The 19,926-nt window shown below is 32.6% G+C and overlaps 2 protein-coding genes and 1 long non-coding RNA gene across 3 annotated transcripts; all 3 read left to right on the top strand.

Annotated features, from left to right (window-relative positions):
• The first annotated feature begins 7,942 nt into the window (after positions 1-7,942).
• LOC11442020 (sm-like protein LSM2) lies at positions 7,943-12,226 on the top strand. Its single transcript, XM_003625783.4, has 3 exons — positions 7,943-8,103; positions 8,179-8,337; positions 11,901-12,226. The coding sequence occupies exons 1-3, from the start codon at positions 8,101-8,103 to the stop codon at positions 12,018-12,020; spliced, it is 282 nt and encodes a 93-aa protein (XP_003625831.1). The 5' UTR covers positions 7,943-8,100; the 3' UTR covers positions 12,021-12,226.
• Positions 12,227-12,896: 670 nt separating this feature from the next.
• On the top strand, positions 12,897-15,602 carry LOC11434776 (uncharacterized). The gene is made up of 2 exons (XR_003006800.2): positions 12,897-14,422; positions 15,328-15,602. It is a non-coding gene; the product is annotated as an uncharacterized lncRNA (long non-coding RNA).
• Positions 15,603-17,295: 1,693 nt separating this feature from the next.
• On the top strand, positions 17,296-18,861 carry LOC11436365 (uncharacterized protein At3g28850). Its single transcript, XM_003625785.4, has one exon. The coding sequence runs from the start codon at positions 17,380-17,382 to the stop codon at positions 18,595-18,597; it is 1,218 nt and encodes a 405-aa protein (XP_003625833.1). The 5' UTR covers positions 17,296-17,379; the 3' UTR covers positions 18,598-18,861.
• Positions 18,862-19,926: the final 1,065 nt, after the last annotated feature.

Consider the following 19,926-nt stretch of genomic DNA (forward strand, 5'->3'; position numbering starts at 1 on the left):
AAACTTTAAAAAATACCATAAAATGCAGAAAAAAAACTAAAATAACTTTTTTTTTAAATCGAGGAAATAGAGATAAAACGTAGGGAAAAAAATCAGAATAAACGAAAAAAAAAATCCATTAAAAAGGAAGATAGGATTGGAAAGGATTTTTGTACACAAATATAAGGAAAAATGATATTTTGAAGGAAATATAAGGAAAATTATAATTATTATTATTTTAAGTTACATTTTTTATTTATTAATTTTTTTTACCTTTTTTTTTAATTCAGAATATTTTATATAAATAATTTAAATAGGTGGATATTTTTTTAATATTATTTAAGCCACATCAGCCAACTCCTGAAACTTTTTAAATTGGAGGGGTAAAATTCTGATTTTTAAAATAGGGGGGCCAAAATTCTGAAAATCATTAGACTGGGGGTTAAAATTCCGAGTTTTAAAATAGAGGGGGTAAAATCCCGATTCAGTTAAAATAGGGGGGTAAAACTGCACTTAAGCCTACTAATTAATATAAGAAGACTGCATTAATCTAAAACTATTGTCCAATGCATCAGGATTCAAACATCAACAATGAATAAATAAACACCGAAGGACAACAATGCAAGAATTGCATAGGCTGATTAAAATAATATCAAAATATCATCATTTAAAAAAATATTATTTTTAAAATTTATTTTAAATAATGATAAGCATATATATAAAATAACATTTTATCATTATTTTGTACTTTCTTTAAAAAAAAATCATTATTTTGTAGTTGTTTTTTTTAGTCAAGTAGTTTAGTGGTTAGAGCTTACACATTTTAAATATGGAGAAATGAAGTGTCTGAGGTTCGAACCACATTCCCTACATATAATATACAATATCCCTACCAACTAAGCTAAACTTACGAGAATCATTATTTTGTAGTTTTACTAATAATAATATTAAAAAATATTGATAATTTTTAATTACTATATTTAAAAAATAATATTAGTAAACTAGTTACTCGGGTCTCTGTATGCATCTTAGAATTTATGGTTGGGTCAAACATAACTTCATAAAAGTTTATGTTAAACTCAATCACAAATATATGATATACTCCGATATCATTCTATAATTTGTGGTTATAATGTTTTCTTAGTAATTTGCTAATGGTATACTCCTATATGCGAAGTTGGACGGTTTTGCACATGCGCAGTAATGCATGACTTTGTTCTCCATTGTGTCTTCTTGCTGTTGTTCTATGTATACTTGTAATCTGCTTGTTATTTACGTTGGACTTCATGTACCAAACTGGAAATTAAACATATCTCCACTTTCTCAATCTAGAAATATTAATGCTTTTCGCCATCATATGCAAGCTCAAAGTCATAAAAACTTCACCCTTTATTAGGCTACGCATGCAGACCAAAAAAATTTCCTACTTACTTTCCCTCTTCGTTTTTGTTAAATAATAACTTATGCCACTTTACGGTTGAAGGTGGAGAGGACCAAATTGTGGTGACAAATCGTAGAAGTATATATTTACCTGGCTCTCATTGGTTTGACGGCACCGCTGAATAACACTGATCAGATTCGGTCCTTATAATAGGCTCATTTTTCTCTTCTTTGAATTTTTTTTAGCTCATTCCGCGATCATGTCCCGTATTATGTCCTTTGATGATAAATAATTTATTTTCGTTGTCCTCAGTTGGTAGAGACATTGCATGATATATGCAAGACTGAAATTCAAACCATAAACACCTTATTTATTAATCTTATAAGGGAAATGCTCAATTGTGCGACAAAAACCATCGTGCGTGCGAATGCGCTGGCAACTGAGGTCCCCACTCTTTTTCATGCAAAATACCGATTTTTACCTTAGAGTTATTTTGTCCAACTACTGCAGCTTCTGGTCTTAACATCGATGCAGAAATACGAAGGCGTTCAACGAGAATGAAACTATGATCACCGGAAACCAATCAACCTCCAATCCCCAATCATTCTGATCACCGGAAACCAATCAGAATGCGAATCCCCAATCTCCGATCCCCAATCTGGAATGCTCTCTCGGTGACATCTCTACCTCAACGACTTCAATTTCATTAAGGATTAGATTTTGTCTAATTCTCAATCAAGTTGAGATGTTCCCAAGCCTTATGCCTCATCTCTTCCATTTGTTAGCTTTTCAATTCTCTAATTCCATTTTTATTTTATTTAATTTTATTGCAGTAACTCTGTTTTTAGCTGGTAATGACATTTTCCAAGTCTCACTTGAATACCTTTGGATGCCTTGATTGGGGATATGCAGTAGAAGGTTGATATGCAGAGATAGTTGTGCGATGACAACAATTGCGGAGCGGAGACAACAAGGACGACAATAGAGATAAGAGAACGATAATACCAACTGAGAGAATAGCAAAGACGACAACAACAACAATCGAACTAACAATTCGATGGAAGCGACGAACTTCAGTTTTGAAAACGGCGGTGAATGTTGGTAATGGTGAGTTTGTGTTGTTGAACAAAATTAGAACATAATGTTATGGAGAAAGAAGTTTGTGCAGTGATTGTCCAAAATCAAAACGTGTGCCGTGATTGTCTCTTCAATATATTTATTTATTTATTCATTTTAATGTTAATATCAAAAAAATAATATAAAAAGGAAATTGGATAGTTTGGTCAGTCATTCTCTCGTGCAATTCGTGCGGTGCTTGTCGCATCATATAGCACAACTGATCTTATAAAGATGAATTTTTAGCCATTAAACTACTTGAAAAAAAATTAATTTACTCCCATTGATTTCACGTTCACATACCAATAACACATTGTTGTTTTTTTTTTCCTATTTGAAGGACTAAGAGTTGCATTTCTTAAAGGAAAGTGTTGATTACCGAGAGAAAACATCACGACCAAAATGTAATTTTATTTTTTTGGTTAAGTAGAATAGTGGTTGGAAGTCAGACATTTTAAATGTGGAGAAGTGAGGTATCTGGGGTTCGAACCCCGGCCCCTGCATAAATTATGTATTGTCCCTTTCAAGTGAGCTAAACTCACATGGACTAGAAAATGGTGGGAGAGGTGCAACACAAGGATTTCCCATAACGTCACTCATCCTATACATTAGTGCTAGTATGATTGCACCTTGGTGGTGGTGGTGGTGGTCAGGATTTGAACATTAGACCTTGCATATATTATGCATAGTCTCTACCAACTGAGCTAAGCTCACGATGACTAAAGATCTACAAAAATTTGAATCGGATACCATATGATTAGACACTTCACAACTTTTACCACTAGGCCACTTCCGTTTTTGTTTTTTCACCTTTTGTCCCTACCAACAAGTAATTGTTACTTGTTGTAACCAAAAACAAAATAATAAAAGAGTTTTTCTATTCACATCCTATATATTTCTGGTTACATCCAGTTTTTTTAAAAAGTTTTTGATAATACCAAAATTGTCCTTTTATATAAATTTTTTTAAAATCTTAATTTCATTCATTGTCACTCTAAAATTTCACTCTCTTTCACCCACCAACGATCAAACAATCATGATATTCAATTAATCTCTATCGAAGATTAAAGAGTGAATCAAAACATCTTTCATTCATACTCGATTGCATATAAATAAGTGAATTTTTTCTTCTTTTTCAATAACGTTGGTTTCAATTTTCTTCTTCTTGTTCAACTGCACTGTACGGCAGTTTCAGTTTTACATTGTTGAAGTTAACTTAAATTCAGTTTAAGTAGGTTCATGTAAACTTAGTTTACATAATCTACTTAAACTTAGTTTACAAAACCTACTTAAACTAAGTTTAATTATGTACACTTAAACTCAGTTTACATGACCTACTTAAACTAAGTTTACATATCATTGAACAAGGTTGAACTTTAGATGTACACTTAAACTCAGTCTACATGTCCTACTTAAACTAAGTTTACATGACCTACTTAAACTGAGTTTAAGTATGTATACTTAAACTCAGTTTACATGAGCTACTTAAACTGAGTTTAAGTATGTACACTGAAACTTAGTTTACATGACCTACTTAAAATAAGTTTACATGTATATATTAAACTGAGATTACGTAGAATCATTGAACAAGGTTGAACTTTTAAATGTACACTTAAACTCAGTTTACATGACCTACTTAAACTGAGTTTAAGTATGTACATTTAAATTCAGTTTATATGACCTACTGAAACTAAGTTTACATGACCTACTTAAACTGAAGAGGGATTTTAGGGTGTAACCAAGAAAAAATGAAGATGCTTTTTGAAAACTAAATTTTATGGAAGGGTAATCTTGTCATTTTGGGGTGCAGCCAGGATTAAACAGGGTATAATTATAAAAACTCAATAATAAATTGTCATTATAAAATATTAAAAAATAAAATTGTCACTTAACACCATTACGTGTCTGATTTCAGGTATAACTAAAACTAAATGACTACAACAGTTTTTCTTTTAGCTCTCAAAAAAAAAAAAAAAAAAAACAGTTTTTCTTTAAAAAAAAATGACTACAACAGTTTTGCCTAATCCTGCTCTAATTTTTAAACTCAAACAACAAGCTTTGTGAAATTCATGAATTTTCTTTTGGCTTAATTGCATTTTTGGCCCCCTATGTTTTAAGAAGTTACGATTTTGGACCCCTAACTAATTGAAATACAAAACAGCCCTCTATGTATTGGATCTTTGACAGTTTTGGCCCCTAACTATTTAAAATACAAAACAGCCCCCTATGTATTGGATCTTTGGCAGTTTTGGCTCCCTAAACCAATTTTGACTCGGTCAACGCTGACGTGGCACTTCAAAGGCGCCACGTGTACATTGTTTTAATTAAAAATAAATAAAAAAAGCCACATATAAATTAAAGAATTACACATCCATTGTTCCCTAACAATCCAATAGCCTGATATATTTATCATATAAATTCTTTTTTTCCTCCCTTACTCTGTCGTTTCCTATCAGTATATTTATTATAAACTGCTCAATTATTTGTTAATTTGCAGTTATAAATGCAATATTATCAGTGTCAGCATGAATAATGCAAGAATATCTGAATAATTTTTAATAGTATGAATATTTATTCTTGAATCAATTCTAGAATCAGTTAAAAAGTGTTTTAAAACTCATCATCTGAGACGAATGCATGAATAAGAACTCCATGTATTATCAATTTGATGATCTCCCAAAAAAATCAGAACAATGACATACTGTTTACATTATTAAAAGTATAATGATAGTTTCTATTTATATTTCCTCATCAACTATGTTCCTGAATGCTACAACTAGTTTACCTGTGTTTGAAAAATTAGAAATGCCACTTTACTTCCTCGTGTTTCTGGTTACAATTCGAATACGAGAGAGGTTCAATCGGTGCAAATCCATGGTGGTGATGAAGCACTGGCAGAAAGCTTCAAGATTTTGGAACAAAGGATTTTGGAGAGAGAGAATCAGTTTTTTAGAGAGAGATGAGAGGAAGAAGAGGGAGAATCAGATTTTGGAACACGATTTCCTTCCTTTTTTTTCTTTCTTTTTTATTTTTTTAATTATTTGTTGTTTTTTTTCATTTATTTAATTCTTTAATTTATATGTGGTTTTTTTTTAATTTTTAATTAAAACAATGCACATGTGGCGGCTTTGAAGTGTCATGTCAGCGTTGACCGAGTCAAAATTGGTCTAGGGGGCCAAAACTGTCAAAGATCCAATACATAGGGGGCTGTTTTGTATTTTAATTAGTTAGGGGGCCAAAACTGCCAAAAATCCAATACATAGGGGGCTCTTTTGTATTTTAATTAGTTAGGGGGCCAAAATCGCAACTTCTTGAAATATAGAGGGCCAAAAGTGCAATTAAACCTTTTTCTTTTTGCTGTGTATTGCAACGCTCTTTTTTGAATGACATTTTACACTAAAATAAGTTAGTTTATAGCTTATTGAACTAACTTATAAACTTGTTTATAGCTTTTCATAAGAAAATTATTTGAATTGGTGTTCGATTTTACAGTTTTTCATATTTTCTTCTATTTATAACCTTCGTATTTTAATTTATTCTGGTTAAACCATTTGTAAAATGATACTACCTCCACTAACTTATAATGTTCAGACGCAAACAAAGAAAACTATACACTTGCGCTCCATACAAAATTTTTTTTTAAAGCTCGCTCCATACAAGTTCTTCATCTTTTTGTAATGATTTCTTCATAAAATAAGCTTGTTTGTTGTCAAACATGTTTTATTTGATCAAACAAACTTGTAAGTTAGTTCAACAAGCTATAAACTAACTTATTAACACCACGAAACAATGTTTAACCATTTTGCAGAGCTCTAACATTTCTTACGAAAACTACGAGCCTATCATTTTTTAACGATTTCTTCATAGTTTTATTTTTGTTGTGGAAAACAATTTCTTCGTGGATATTGAGTATTAACTTGCAATCTTTAAACAAGCCAAGGAATTGAGAAGACCCATGGAACAATTTTCTTTCTTAACGGCACCCATGGAATTCATTAATGAAATTCAAGCCAAAAAGTATAAACTTTAATTAATATACACAATGTAAAATTATTTTACACATAAATTCAATCATTTATCGTCACATCAATTAATAATATGACCATTCATGTATTTTCAAAAAAAATGTAAAGTAACTTTACACCGACGATGCATTAAATTAAATCAAAAATATATCTAACTCACCTTTGATATAAAACAGCATAAGATGAGTTTTCCGGAGAAAAATAAAATACCATTATGCAGAATAATAAAATCTGAGAAGGATCAAACTTTTTTTTTTGGGTTAGAATGACAAAAAATAAAATATAGAAATAAACCTCAATATTATCTCCAATTTCGATGGAGAAACCTGTCAAAAGTTCTTATCAAACCTTGAAGAGCACTCAAGTTATGCCTAAAAATCTATGCAACAATTGCCCATCGAGAAGGAATGAATAATAAAAAAAATTGTTGTCAAAATAGTAATAATATCATCCAGAATTGTCGATTTAAATAAGATCGACGACATATGAAGTTGTCAATTTTATAAATAAAATAAAATATATTTAAAATTAAGGATTAAATAAGTTTTTCATCCATAAAACTATAGTGAATTTTTTATGATTTAGTGAATATTTTTGGAGGGATGCGTGGTGGAAGGAGTTCCACTTAATGTTAGATTCAACAGGTTACATTATTTAATTAATAATAAATTGGCAACGGTAAGTGGTGAATCAGAAATTTTATAGGGTCTGGGCAAAAAATTTATCGCAAAACGTTACTTCTTTTCTACGAATAATTTCACATTTTCTACGGATATATCTTTCATACGCATTCTAAAATTCTATGGTATTACCTCTCCTAGGAACCTAAATCCTTGGCAAAATCTGCAGAAAATGTGTTTCCTGCGAAATTTACACAAAACTCTGCAGGTAAAACTAAAAGTTCTAGTAATGGCTGAGCATGCTACAAAGAAAGTTGGAGAATTATCTTAATTTGGTACACCTTAAAATCGAAGAATTATCTTGATTTGGTTAATATATTTCATTTTGACATTTAAAAGTTAATAATAATACAGTGAATTTTGATTTTATTCCTAACAAATAAAATGAATTGTTTTCACGCGGGAAAAAAATTGTTTTTGTTTACAATGACATTTTTCTGCTAAAAAATGTCTTGTTATTATTTCCGTTCATGTAGTGTCTATATTATTATGTTCACGAAATATATTTTTTTTTTTTGAGAGAACAAAATATAAATAGCATGTCAAAATTATGTCCATCAGAGAATAATAACGAAATATAAAATTTTGGAAGGGTAAAAACATCTCATTCTATTTTTTATAGAGATTAAAATCAAATTTTGTTTTATTTTTAAGAAGAAAAACTTACTTAATTCTGTACCCAAAAAAAAAAACTGACTGAATTATGAAATTAAACAATTATTATTATAGTATACTCCTACGTCATCTTAATTCTTAACTTAAACTTATATTTGCCAAACAGAGCCTTACCCAATTAAAATCGCAATTCCAGTTCCATTACCATACAGACGTTAAGAAACTGAAGCTCTCGGAGTGAAATATTGGCGTTTAGAGTTCACCGCTACATACAAAACATCTAGGGTTATTTCGCCGCAGAAAAATGGTAACCTTTTCCCATTCTCTGTTTCTTCTCCGTGCTTTCTGATTTTTCATTTCAGTAATTTGTTTTTGTATGTAGTTGTTCTTCTCATACTTCAAAGATTTGGTGGGAAGAGAAGTTACGGTAGAACTCAAGAACGATTTAGCCATCAGAGGCACATTACATTCTGTTGACCAATACCTCAACATCAAGCTCGAAAATACTCGTGTTGTTGATCAAGACAAGTACCCTCACATGGTATCTTTCTCTCTCTCTCTAGGGTTTATTGCTACTATTTTTTATTGTAATCAATTCAGAAATATGAAAATATAGATTCAGATCAATACAATTCTCTCAATTAGATGAACCAATAGTTCACCTTCTAACAATTTGTTGCTGGTTGGTATAGTTGCCATGTGTTTCAATTCGAAGGCATGAACGCTAAATCATTGTAGGGGCTATTGGAAAAACCAAGTCCCCCATAAATTAAAGATAAGGTCCGACTAGAGTTTATAAAGAGAGACATCCCTCACCTTGCAAACCGGTTTTGTAAGGATGAGTTAGGCTCAGTATAAAACCCTAATATGGTATTAGAGCCCATTGATCAGGCCACCCACCATTTACGTATATGCACCAAACACATTAGTGTTGGGTGTGATGGGGTGTATTGGAAAAACCAAGTCCCATGTAGATTAAAGATAATCACCGACTAGAGTTTATAAATAGAGTCACCCTCACCTTACTAGCCAATTTTGTAAGGATGAGTTAAGCCCAATATAAAAACCCTAACAGAGGTGATGCAATTACATATTGAGAATGTCCTATTTTACCTTGATAGTGTAGTCTAAAACTACTATATAATATATAGATTTGTGCAGTGTATTGATTTTGAATTACTATGTGATAAACTCATAAGTAAGGTTGGGGATTTAAATTTATCAATTTTAAAATTATGTTCGAATATCATTGAGGATAAAACTGAGCTCAAAGATGAAAAACGTAGCTCAAAGCTTCGGTTCAGCCAAACTCAAAATTTAAACATGAAATGGTTATGAAAAGTGATATTCAGATCATCTCTACATTCAAAAACTCATATTCTGCTAATTACTAATGGATTAAGAAAGATGGGTTTTCCATTATTTAAAGCATTGCTGTTGAAATATTCCAAAAATGCTATTTTGAACTGTTCATTTCTAATTAAGTATGCTACTAGGCAAGGACAACCACACGTGCACAATAAGCAAGGACACCATTATTGATTTCTATTGAAGTTTTTGCTATTGTTAAAGGTTGTAGATATGCTGATATTGTTTGATAACCTTTACTTTTGTGCATTAATTTTGCTGGCCAAATCCGTTGATGCATGATTTCCCTTTCTAGCATGTCAATCAAGCAAATTTATATTTTGAAGAACAAATATTCAAAATTTAAATTTGGATATTTGGTATTTGTGTCATTTTGTCAGCTTTCTCTATAGCTCAATAAAATAGGTTTTTTATTTTTTGTATTCTTAAATTTAATTTTGTTTTAGGGTTGTTTGTTGTTTGAGAAGGTGTTAGGAGGTAGGAATACAAGAGGCTAAGATGATAGTAAGAGCATAAGACTGAGATGTAACCACCAGAAAATTTTGTTTTGGTGCACCTTATGTGCTTATTTATTGGTTAATTTTGAAATTTTAATGTTGCTGTAGATCTTGGTTATATTGTGAATTGAGAAAAAAAAATACTTAATAAAGTATGCTAGTGTTTGAAGAAAGAAAAACTGCAGAGGAAGGAAAGGGGATTTTTCTGTTTAAAAATCTAGGGGATTTTTAAATGCCATTTTTTCATAAAGCTAAAAATAAGCAGAACTATGTCTCTCATGGTACCATGCTGTTTGGAATTATTGTTTTTGTAGGAATTTTGCCTTGACCTTCACATGAATCAGATTGTGTTATTTTTACTATTCTTCAATTCCTAACACTAGTAATGACTTTTAGAGATATTTAGCTTATGATCTGCATTAGGTTTCTGTTTCCATGTGAGCAAGAGGAGGGGTTCAGGGTTCTTGTTTAAAATCTGCATTAGGTTTTTGGGGTCAACATTAGGTTTCTCGTTTTCATGTTTGGTATGTTGCTTTATTACTCTTCTTCTACATGTATGTTCATCTGTTAATATGAAATGGATGTAGATTGAATGTATATGTGAGAATGTTTGCCACTGACAAGTTGCTTTCGTTATTTTTATCTGTGCTAAATGTTACTCTATGTCTTAAAAGTTTTATTCAAGGAGGCGATATTTTTTACTTCATCCACATTTAAACAGAGTTGGATAATCAGTAAATCGGTACAATTATAGCAATAATAGTAGGGGAAATTTGTGGTCCTGAGTGAGCCTACTAATGTTCATCTTTCCTATTTCTGTTATCCTAATTGTTCATGAATAGGGAGACATTGAAACGGTCATTATAACTTATTTCTTGAAGAGAATTTGAAATTGAGAAGTATATTTGGATTTTGGAGTAAGGCTTTCCAAATTCTGGTTTTCATCTTATGTAGGATCGTAATGAAGGTAAAATATCAAATGAAAGGAGCATATCATGAATAGTAAGATCATATAAAAAATTATGATAATATAACTAATTAATACCTATAATTATATAAACAAAATTTAAGAATTTTGATATTTATTTATTTATAGTTATGGTATGATGAATATTATATTATATATTTGATAGTCTTCATGAAAAGAAAAAATGTGCATTACAATAAAAGTTTAGTTCCTTAAAAAAAAAAAAAAATAGTTCAAATAGGAGCCTGAGAAGGAATGTGTTTGAAAGGTCTGGAACAAAGTCTCAACAATTGCGTCTAAAATAAAGAACTTCAGTTAAAAAAGAAGAAAAACAAAAGTTTCAGGTAGATGAGACAGAGTAAGAGAGGTTCAGAGAGGAGAGAAAGACAATGGGTTGGGAGACATGGATAGAGGTTGATGGACAGAGATAGGCAGATAGAAGTTGATAAATGAGAAACAGAGTCAGATGAAGCAATGTTGTCACTGGCTTTGTGTCATTATCACGAGTTGTACTGCAGCTTAACCTGTCACTTGTCTCACAAAACTATAACGATCTCACTGTTCCTACAAGTCTCCATGGAGATTCCACCCAATCTTTTCTATGTAACAATCCTCTATGTGGGATTGCACGACCCTACAAGTAAACAAGGAATCTTGACAGCCTTGTTTGAGCTTGTTTATATTCAATTAATGGCTTTGTGTTTGAATGGAATGCCCCACAATTTTTAAGTCTTATGGCCCTGAACTATAGGTTATTTTGGAATGCCATTAAAAGGAGATATCAACAATCCCCGTGAGCTTAGCTCAGTTGGTAGGGATATTGCATATTATATGCAGGAGCCGGGGTTCGAATCCCGGACACTCCACTTCTCCACAATTAAGTTGTGTGAGCTCTAGCCACTAGGCTACTTGACCAAAAAAAAAAAAAAGGAGATATCAACATCGTGAGTTTGATATGTACATAGAGTAAAGGATAAAAACCTAGGTATGCTGCTATCATAGAATAGATAAACAAGGGATGTTACAAGGATATTTGCAAAAGGTTTGTAGAAATGATCTTGGAGTTTGAGAGAGCTGAACAGTAGAATTAGCTAAAATATACCCAAATTTATCAAACCCTCGTATTACCTTATGCACTTATAAAGGGCAAACTGTATGTTATTTTCCGGTTGATTTTATTATATTTGACTCTTAATTTGATTGACCTAACTAGCTTCAGATTTGATTCTATTTTTGTTATGGATTAGTCAGTAACGTATTGTTTGATGTCAGCTTTCTGTAAGGAACTGCTTCATCAGAGGATCGGTGGTGAGATACGTGCAATTGCCGCCAGAAGGGGTGGACATCGAACTATTGCACGATGCCACAAGGAGAGAAGCCCGGGGTGGTTGATTTTGCTATTGTTGTAATGTATCTTCTGTATGAGAATTCATTAGGCTGGAATATCATATACGATATCGTTCCTGCTTAAGAAAGAAACTATTATGAACTGTCATGAATTTTATTGCGTCTATGTATAAGAGATTATATTTGATGTGCGTACACAGAAATACTGGATGATAAAAAATTCCATTGTGCAAGAAGAATATATTCCAACATGTGAATATTGAAGACATTACAAAAATGAGGTTTTTTTTTTACGCAAAAAACGAGGTCCTTTGAAATTGAATGTCTTAGTTCATTTATTTTACTGGAAATCACTTAATTCATTCCACAAAAAGAGACATAGTAGTACATATGATTGATGATGATACCAGTGGCATTTCTGAACCAGCAAATGCTGAACGGTGACGAAAGTTCACGAATTCAAAATCTCAATGCCTCCCGCAAAAAATAAAAAGGGGTTAAATGGACCTACCAAACAAATTATCCCTATCAATAACAACAAGAAATTTGTTTCAAATGGAGGGGGAAAAAATTGTGTTGTATTTTTTTTTTTTTAACAATACGTTAATCTATATTGCAATACATTTTTATTAGTATTTTACTATATTGCATGTTTAATGCTAATGAAAAAAAGTCGAAACATATATCGGGACTTTTTATGGTTAATATACAATATTCATAATTATATGTGTGAGTATAACTTACTTAACAAGGACGCTAGTAACCTATCGATAAGAAATTTGTCTTTTTTTTAAAATGAATAAAAGGGGTGCTCTAGAATTAAGCTTAAGAAGACATCCAAACTGTTTATTACTTTATCTTAAAATCAATGATGAGATTATTTTATACAAAAATAGAGTATCACAATTGAAAATTTTAAAAGTTAAAAAATATGTAAAATTTATTCGTGTAACACGCGAGACAATCGCTACCGACCTACTCGAGGAAGAAAATACGCAAAAATGAATCTGAAGTTCTAAACCCTTTCTTCCCTCTCTCAAAATTTCTCATTCCCTCGCAGGTTAGTGGTTATTTTCACTCTCTCATTCTACCGCATCTTTGTGGTTCGATGGAGAACACAACAGCGATTGCAACTAATGAAAATGTGAGCAATTATATTCACGATGATATAACATTCTCCATTATATCAAAATTACCTCTTAAATCTTTTAAGCGATTTGAATGTGTTCGTAAATTGTGGTCTCTCTTATCTGAAAACCATCATTTCATGAACATGTTCCGAGATAATTTCTTTTCTAATTTGCATTCTTGTTCTTATTATGACCAATCATCTCTAATCCTAAAGGTTTATGAACCCCATCAGGAAGTTTTATATTTTCTTTCTGGTCAGAGGTTCGAGAATAAGGTCAAATTAGATTACTCAAATCCATCTGCACATCCATTTGATTTTCGTATTTTTGGTTTTGGTAGTATTAATGGCACACTCTGTCTCCATGAATATGATAATTATGGCAAAATTGTATTGTGGAATCCATCTACCCAAGCAATCAAATTCATTCCTCTCAGTCTTGTTGAGTTAGTTGAGTCGTCTATCTCGGATGCTGGTGAGGATTTAGTTAGTATATTGATGTTTTGTCTTATCTTCATGGATTTGGTTATGACAGTGTTACAGATGACTATAAGGTCATTCGTTATGTATGTTTTGTATGTAACACCCATGGACGAGTGAACAATATATTTTTAGACTCTTTATTGAAAGATATCTCTTTAGACTCCTTATGGGAGATATATAGTCTAAGAAGTAACCCGTGGAGGAAACTTGATGTTGACATGCCTTATTCTTTGGAATGTATTGAGGGCACCCAAGTCTACATGGATGGAGTGTGTCATTGGTTGTGTGAAGATGACTATGAATCTTTGCAAGGGCATGATAGTCCATCTGGACCATGTTTGGTATCATTTGACTTGAGCAATGATGTATTCTTCACCACACCTATACCCTCAGACTTAGATGGTTGTTTCTATGTTGGAGAATCGTGGATAAACTTGGTTGTGTTAAACGAGTCCATTGCCTTGATCTCATTTCATGAAAAGACGGCTTTTTTCACATATCAATTTTGGGTGAACTTGCTATCAAGGAATCATGGACCAAACTCGTCATTGTTGGACCGTTGCATTGTGTTGAGCGTCCTATCGAAGTGGGGATGAAAGGAGAAATATTCTTCATTAGAAAAGATGGAGAACTAGCTTGGCTTGATTTAAGTACCAAGATGATTGAGGGGCTTGGTTATAAAGGAGGGGGTCCTACTGCTCGGGTAATAATATACAAGGAAAACATTCTTCCAATTGGAGGAATAATTAATTAATTGTTTTTCTTGTTTTCACCAAGAGGTATATGATTGTGGTTCTTGAGATATTACCTTGTATACAAAGTCCCTTGTCAAGAGGTATTTGCACAATTATTGTTAAGTAAATTAAGAAATCATTTGATCTTGCTTTATGAATTTTACTTCGAATGTTTAGTCTCTTTTCATTTGCAAACGAATCTGATTTCTATATCAATGAAAAGAATGATCTTTGGTTTACTTTATAATCTGATGAGCAACAGATCTATATTTGATCTGTCATTACATTCTGCCAGCAATATGCATACCATTTTGTTTAGTTTCCTGGTTTATTGTCTTTTGCATCCAAAATCCAAATTAATAAACTGATCTTGTTACATTCTGCCAGCAATAGCATACCATTTTGTTCAGTTTCCTGGTTTATTTTGTCTTTTGCATCCAAAATCCAAATTAATAAACTGATCTTGTTCAAGCTTGATGACTTAGTTCAAATCAATTAATATTCGTCATAACCCCTTTATTATTAAAAATCTTACCAATTTCAGTAAAATAGCCAAAGACCACTAGTTAATTTGAGTTCCACTCTGATTTATGTGATGTAAAATATCCGGGTTCATACGAGGTCTTGGACTGGATGGCCTGTATGAATTCCCCAATCTACTTCACCAGTCTCCCAATGTAGTTTCCTCATAACTCTATTGTGTTGTGCCTTATATTGTTCTTTTCAAATAACCACCTGACTCTAACTTCCAACGAGTTTTTGGTTGTGTCTGTAAACGGCCTATAGTAAGCGTAAGTGTTTTTCTTCAGATGATAGACTAGACTCTTTATTTCAAATGATGTCACTGTTACTAAATTCGATTTTTCTTACAAGTATCATCTCCCCTCTATACTGCCCCTATGCCACTTTGGAATTCAAATAAGAAGGATGCTACTCATTTATGTTGTGTCGTTTCTTTATTGAGTCGCTTGATTGATAAACTGAATCTTTACCTGTCCTTTAACAGGCAGCATTTTGTGCATGTGATGTTGATGATTTTCGGCATGCTGGACCACTTAAGTTGGTATTTTCTAATTCTATGCAGTGGTTGGGCAATCAAGGCTTGGAATAGCCTGTTACTTGGTCTGGTTTTTCGCATCTTATGCTTTTATATGGTCGTGATACATTGTAATTTTAGTGTTTTTGGACTTTCGGTGATATGGAACAGAGATTTTCATAGATAATGTTAGAGAGAACTGAATTTTGTTCTATGATGGATTTGGGAGTTTTTACTTTTTGCTATCTCATTGATATAGTACAATATCATCGTTTTGAAACCCTCCTTTTGATTGAAAGAAACCTCCTAAATCATGTGGTTTAATTTTAAATTGTTCATTTGATCACTATAGAAAAGTTGGACTAAGAAAGAATATAGATGCTCACTTGAGTCATTGAACAAACCAGTAAGGGCCGAAAATGAACTGTGTAATATATTTGTCTATTATAATTGCTACATTAATGTGTTTGGTTCACTAATTTGCAAAATTTGACAGCACAGTGGCAAAGAGACAACACTACTTTGCGGAATTCGGAACTGATAGAAAATTTGTAAAGTAGTACTAGTATTAAGACTGTAAAATTGATAAATAATGAATTGTTGTTTCAGTGTGAAATGTTTTCTTTTTTATTCTAGTTTGTAACTCTTTTTGGGCATAAGAAATTGAGGCTCTAACCTTATGATGGAAAGTCAAAATTGCACCAATTTGATATAAAGAGATAAAAACACATTTAGAACCACAAGCTCTGCTACTATATTCACTCTGCAGCAATCTCTTTCAACACCAAGTTGTCATGCCATGAACACAATACTTAGAGCAACAAAGTGCTTCCTGTTTGGAAGTTATGCAGCTTAACACATTACTGGATTTCTTATTTATTACCATATAGTACATGAAATCATCCACCGTTTCATGTTGGCTCGAAAATAAGAAGAGTAGTGGCAAAAGATATCATTGAGATAATTAGAAGTTCAACAGATACGGGATTTGATTGAAATCATCCACTAGTTCTCCATATTTCTTCCTCCGAACATCATTTCCTGGGTTGTAGTCCCAGCGGTACATAGTTTCTTTAGAATTGCATATTTTGCTTAAGAGTAAAATATGACCGGGTGCGCTATTCGCATAACGGTAAAACTATGACACTTATTTTACTTAAATTCAAAATTTGACTTAAATTCGATACAAACCTCTTCTTTAGCTTAAGTTTGATTCCTTTCATGTTTACGAGCAATTCGATCGAGCTTGTTAGATTTGGCTTGTTTGCTCGAATCTATAATTCAAAAGTCAATTTTTATTTTATAAAAAAAAGTCAAAGTGTTTATAATTTTGTTTATCTAATTGACCTAGTAGCCACACATACTAAATAAATAACACATCGAGGAGGGCAAAATGTGGTAACCCAGATTCAAACTTGGAATTCCACATAAAATATTTCAATAGTCAAACTAAGTTGTAACAACTAGGACTAAATATTGTCTCAATAGTCAAACTAAGTTGTAACAAATAGGATTAAATATTTGTCACGAACAAGAACAAGAAGTGTTTAAAGGATAGAGACAAATATAGAGTTCAAACTTGCATATATTGTATATCATTCCTAAATTATTACAATAGTTAATTAAATATTATGTTTAAAGCATTTTTTAAATATTTTATTTGATAAATTAAAGGTTAAGGCATATAATATTTAGATCCCAATTCTCGATCACTTTGAATGGTGTTTCAAGGGCAATATGGAGTGGAGTACTTGTTGAGATCTCAAAGTGTTTAACTGACAAAAGAAACAAGACACAAAACAACATTTCACGAGGACTTTTTTGTTTAACCGAAAAAATTCATTTCACTTTAGAAAAGATTCGAATTTTTTCGACCGTTGGGGCCCGTTGCAAACAAGGTAACGGTTAGGACATAGGTAAGAATAGCCGTTGTCAAAATCAACCTTAATAAAAGTAACAAACAAACATTAAGACACAGTTTTAGAGAGAGAAAGAACACAACACAAGAGAGTTTGTTCATCCATGGGTTGCGTTTCCTCTAAACACATCAAAAAAGAAATCAACCAAGAAAAAAATCCTTACATTAACCATGTTGTTTCTCTCACTTCCTCAACCTATGGAGCACTCAAGTTAGACAACAACAGCAACAACAATGACTCATCCAATTCCATTGTTTCAGAAACAGAGACACAAACAGAGTCAAAAACAGAACCCAAATCAAACCCATCACCACCCCACAAAGACCCAGAAACTGTCTTCAACATCAATGCTTGGGAACTCATGGAGGGTCTTGAAGAAGGGGTACCCATTTCAAATTTTCCCAAGAAAAGCCCAAAGTCCGCACCTTTTCTTCGTGGGTTTATGGCTTCTGACACAAGAAGTCCATTGAAGTTTCTTAGTCAATATGGGTCTCCAAAATCTACACTTAAGAAGCCATTGGGGAAAGAGAATAAGGTTCAAGTTACTAATATGGTAAGAGGTGGTGTTAGACGTTTGGATTATAGTCCTAAGGGAATTTTGAAATCTACCACAAATTCTTCTCCTAAGAATTTGAAAGGGTCTCCATTTTCTGCAAGAAGAAACAGTTTTGGGAATGAGAGTGTGAGAAAAAGTCCTGGTTCTGTTCCTAGTCCTTTGTTTGATCCAGAGATTATTGCATCCTATGAAAAGGAACTTTCAGAAGAGGAAGAACAAATCAAGAGAATTGTTTTTGCAACACCGAAAACACGAAGAGCGAGAAAATCTCTCGATTCAATTGCCCTTTTGAACTTGTTTGAGAACAAGTGTCCTCCGGGAGGAGAAAATTCTGTTGTAATCTACACAACCACATTGAGAGGAATCAGAAAGACATTTGAGGATTGTAACAAAGTTCGATCGATCATTGAATCGTATTGTGTGTGTTTGCGTGAGCGCGATGTGTCAATGGATTCTGGGTTTAAGGAGGAATTAAGGAAGCTTATGGGAATGAAACAAGTTCAAGTTCCTGTTGTGTTTGTGAAGGGAAGGTTTGTTGGAGGAGTGGATGAAATTATGAAATTGGAAGATGAAGAAAAATTAGGTGTTCTTTTGGAAGGGATTCCAAGGGCATTAGGAGTTTGTGAAGGGTGTGGAAGTTTGAGGTTTGTGATGTGTAAGGAATGTAATGGAAGTTGTAAGGTTTTGGATGAGAAGCAAAAGAAAACGGTTAAGTGTGGTTATTGCAATGAAAATGGAATAATTAGATGCTCTTTGTGTTGTTGAAGAAAACTGATTTGATGTGTGGTTTGTTAGTTTGGATTTTTAGGTTGATTTCTGATTCTTAATTTCTAGGAAGAGATGGAACAAGCATGTTGCTTGATCCTTTACATTGTTCCTAGGAGTAGGGTTCTAAAGCGTGTTTTAGTCCCTTATTTATTGTTGATTCTTTTCTGTCTTGTATTTGGGACACTAGATGATGTTCCTTCACGTATCATTAGCTTAATTTGTGATTTCACTAATCCAAAAGTTTAATTTATGCTTGCTGTGTATTTGGCTAAGATTTTGATTTAATTGTATAATTTACTTATCAGCTTCTATCATTACTTTAGTACTGTGTGCTGGCTGCTATGAAATGGATTGTGCATATTTTTCTCCACTAGTTATTCCTTTTTGGTGAACCATGTTTCCAAATGTCCAAGCAAAAAACAAAAGGAATATACAAAATTTTACCATGAAACATATATAATATTTTATTTCTTAAAGCATAAAAGACATTGTAAGCATTAACTGATTTTCTCATTTTAAATATTGATAAAAAAATATATCTTTATATATAAGTAGCTAAATAATAAATAATGACCAACTCTGTTTATATTACTAATTTAATATATCAGTAATATAAACAATACCTCTAATAATACATATATCAACAAATATAAATCAACGTTTTTTGCAAGGCAACTAGCTCAAGGGAAATCGGGATGGAGATCCAATGTTTGATACTAACTCTGGTTCAACGTTAACAAACACGTTCAGCAAAGGTTTATTTCATTCTCTTTTGTTCTTCCACATGTGCCTTTGGCAGCAAAGTGCATTTTTGGACAGTGAGTTTGACGGAACTAATGTGAGCCATCGTAATTTTGACAAACACTACACTTGAATCTTTAACAAAATGTTATTGTAATTTCGTCAAATTTAATGTGATTTTAAACATTTATTAAGTGATGAAAATTATTGGAGTGTGGCTATTAGGAGCGGCGGAGGCTTGTATGGGCTGAGATGGGCCATGGCCCACCCCCAAATATAGTGAAATTACAAAAATACCATCAGTTAATTACAAAAGTTACAAAAATACCACCCAACATTCCCAAACTTTTCCCCTCCCTCTGTTACACATTACACACAACTTGTTCCCCCTCTTTGAAAATGCGACCTAACAAACCACCATCAACCCAAATCACAGTGTCACCTCACGCCGATTTTCACCGACTTTTCGACCGCGAGACCTCCGGCGCCGACCACTCACTCCGGCACTCCCTTCTCTCTCTCTCTCTCTCTCTCTCTCTCTCTCTCTCTCTCTCTCTCTCATTCATAGAATATCTAACAAAAACC

Source organism: Medicago truncatula, chromosome 7 (genome assembly GCF_003473485.1).
Source record: "Medicago truncatula cultivar Jemalong A17 chromosome 7, MtrunA17r5.0-ANR, whole genome shotgun sequence".
NCBI lineage: Eukaryota > Viridiplantae > Streptophyta > Magnoliopsida > Fabales > Fabaceae > Medicago > Medicago truncatula.

Excerpts from the sequence above, each read along its gene's own strand:
- LOC11442020 (XM_003625783.4), top strand. Across the intron at positions 8,338-11,900 it reads AAGACAAGTACCCTCACATG|CTTTCTGTAAGGAACTGCTT; the intron begins GTATCTTTCTCT and ends GTTTGATGTCAG.
- LOC11436365 (XM_003625785.4), top strand. The coding sequence starts at position 17,380 with ATGGGTTGCGTTTCCTCTAAACACATCAAAAAAGAAATCAACCAAGAA.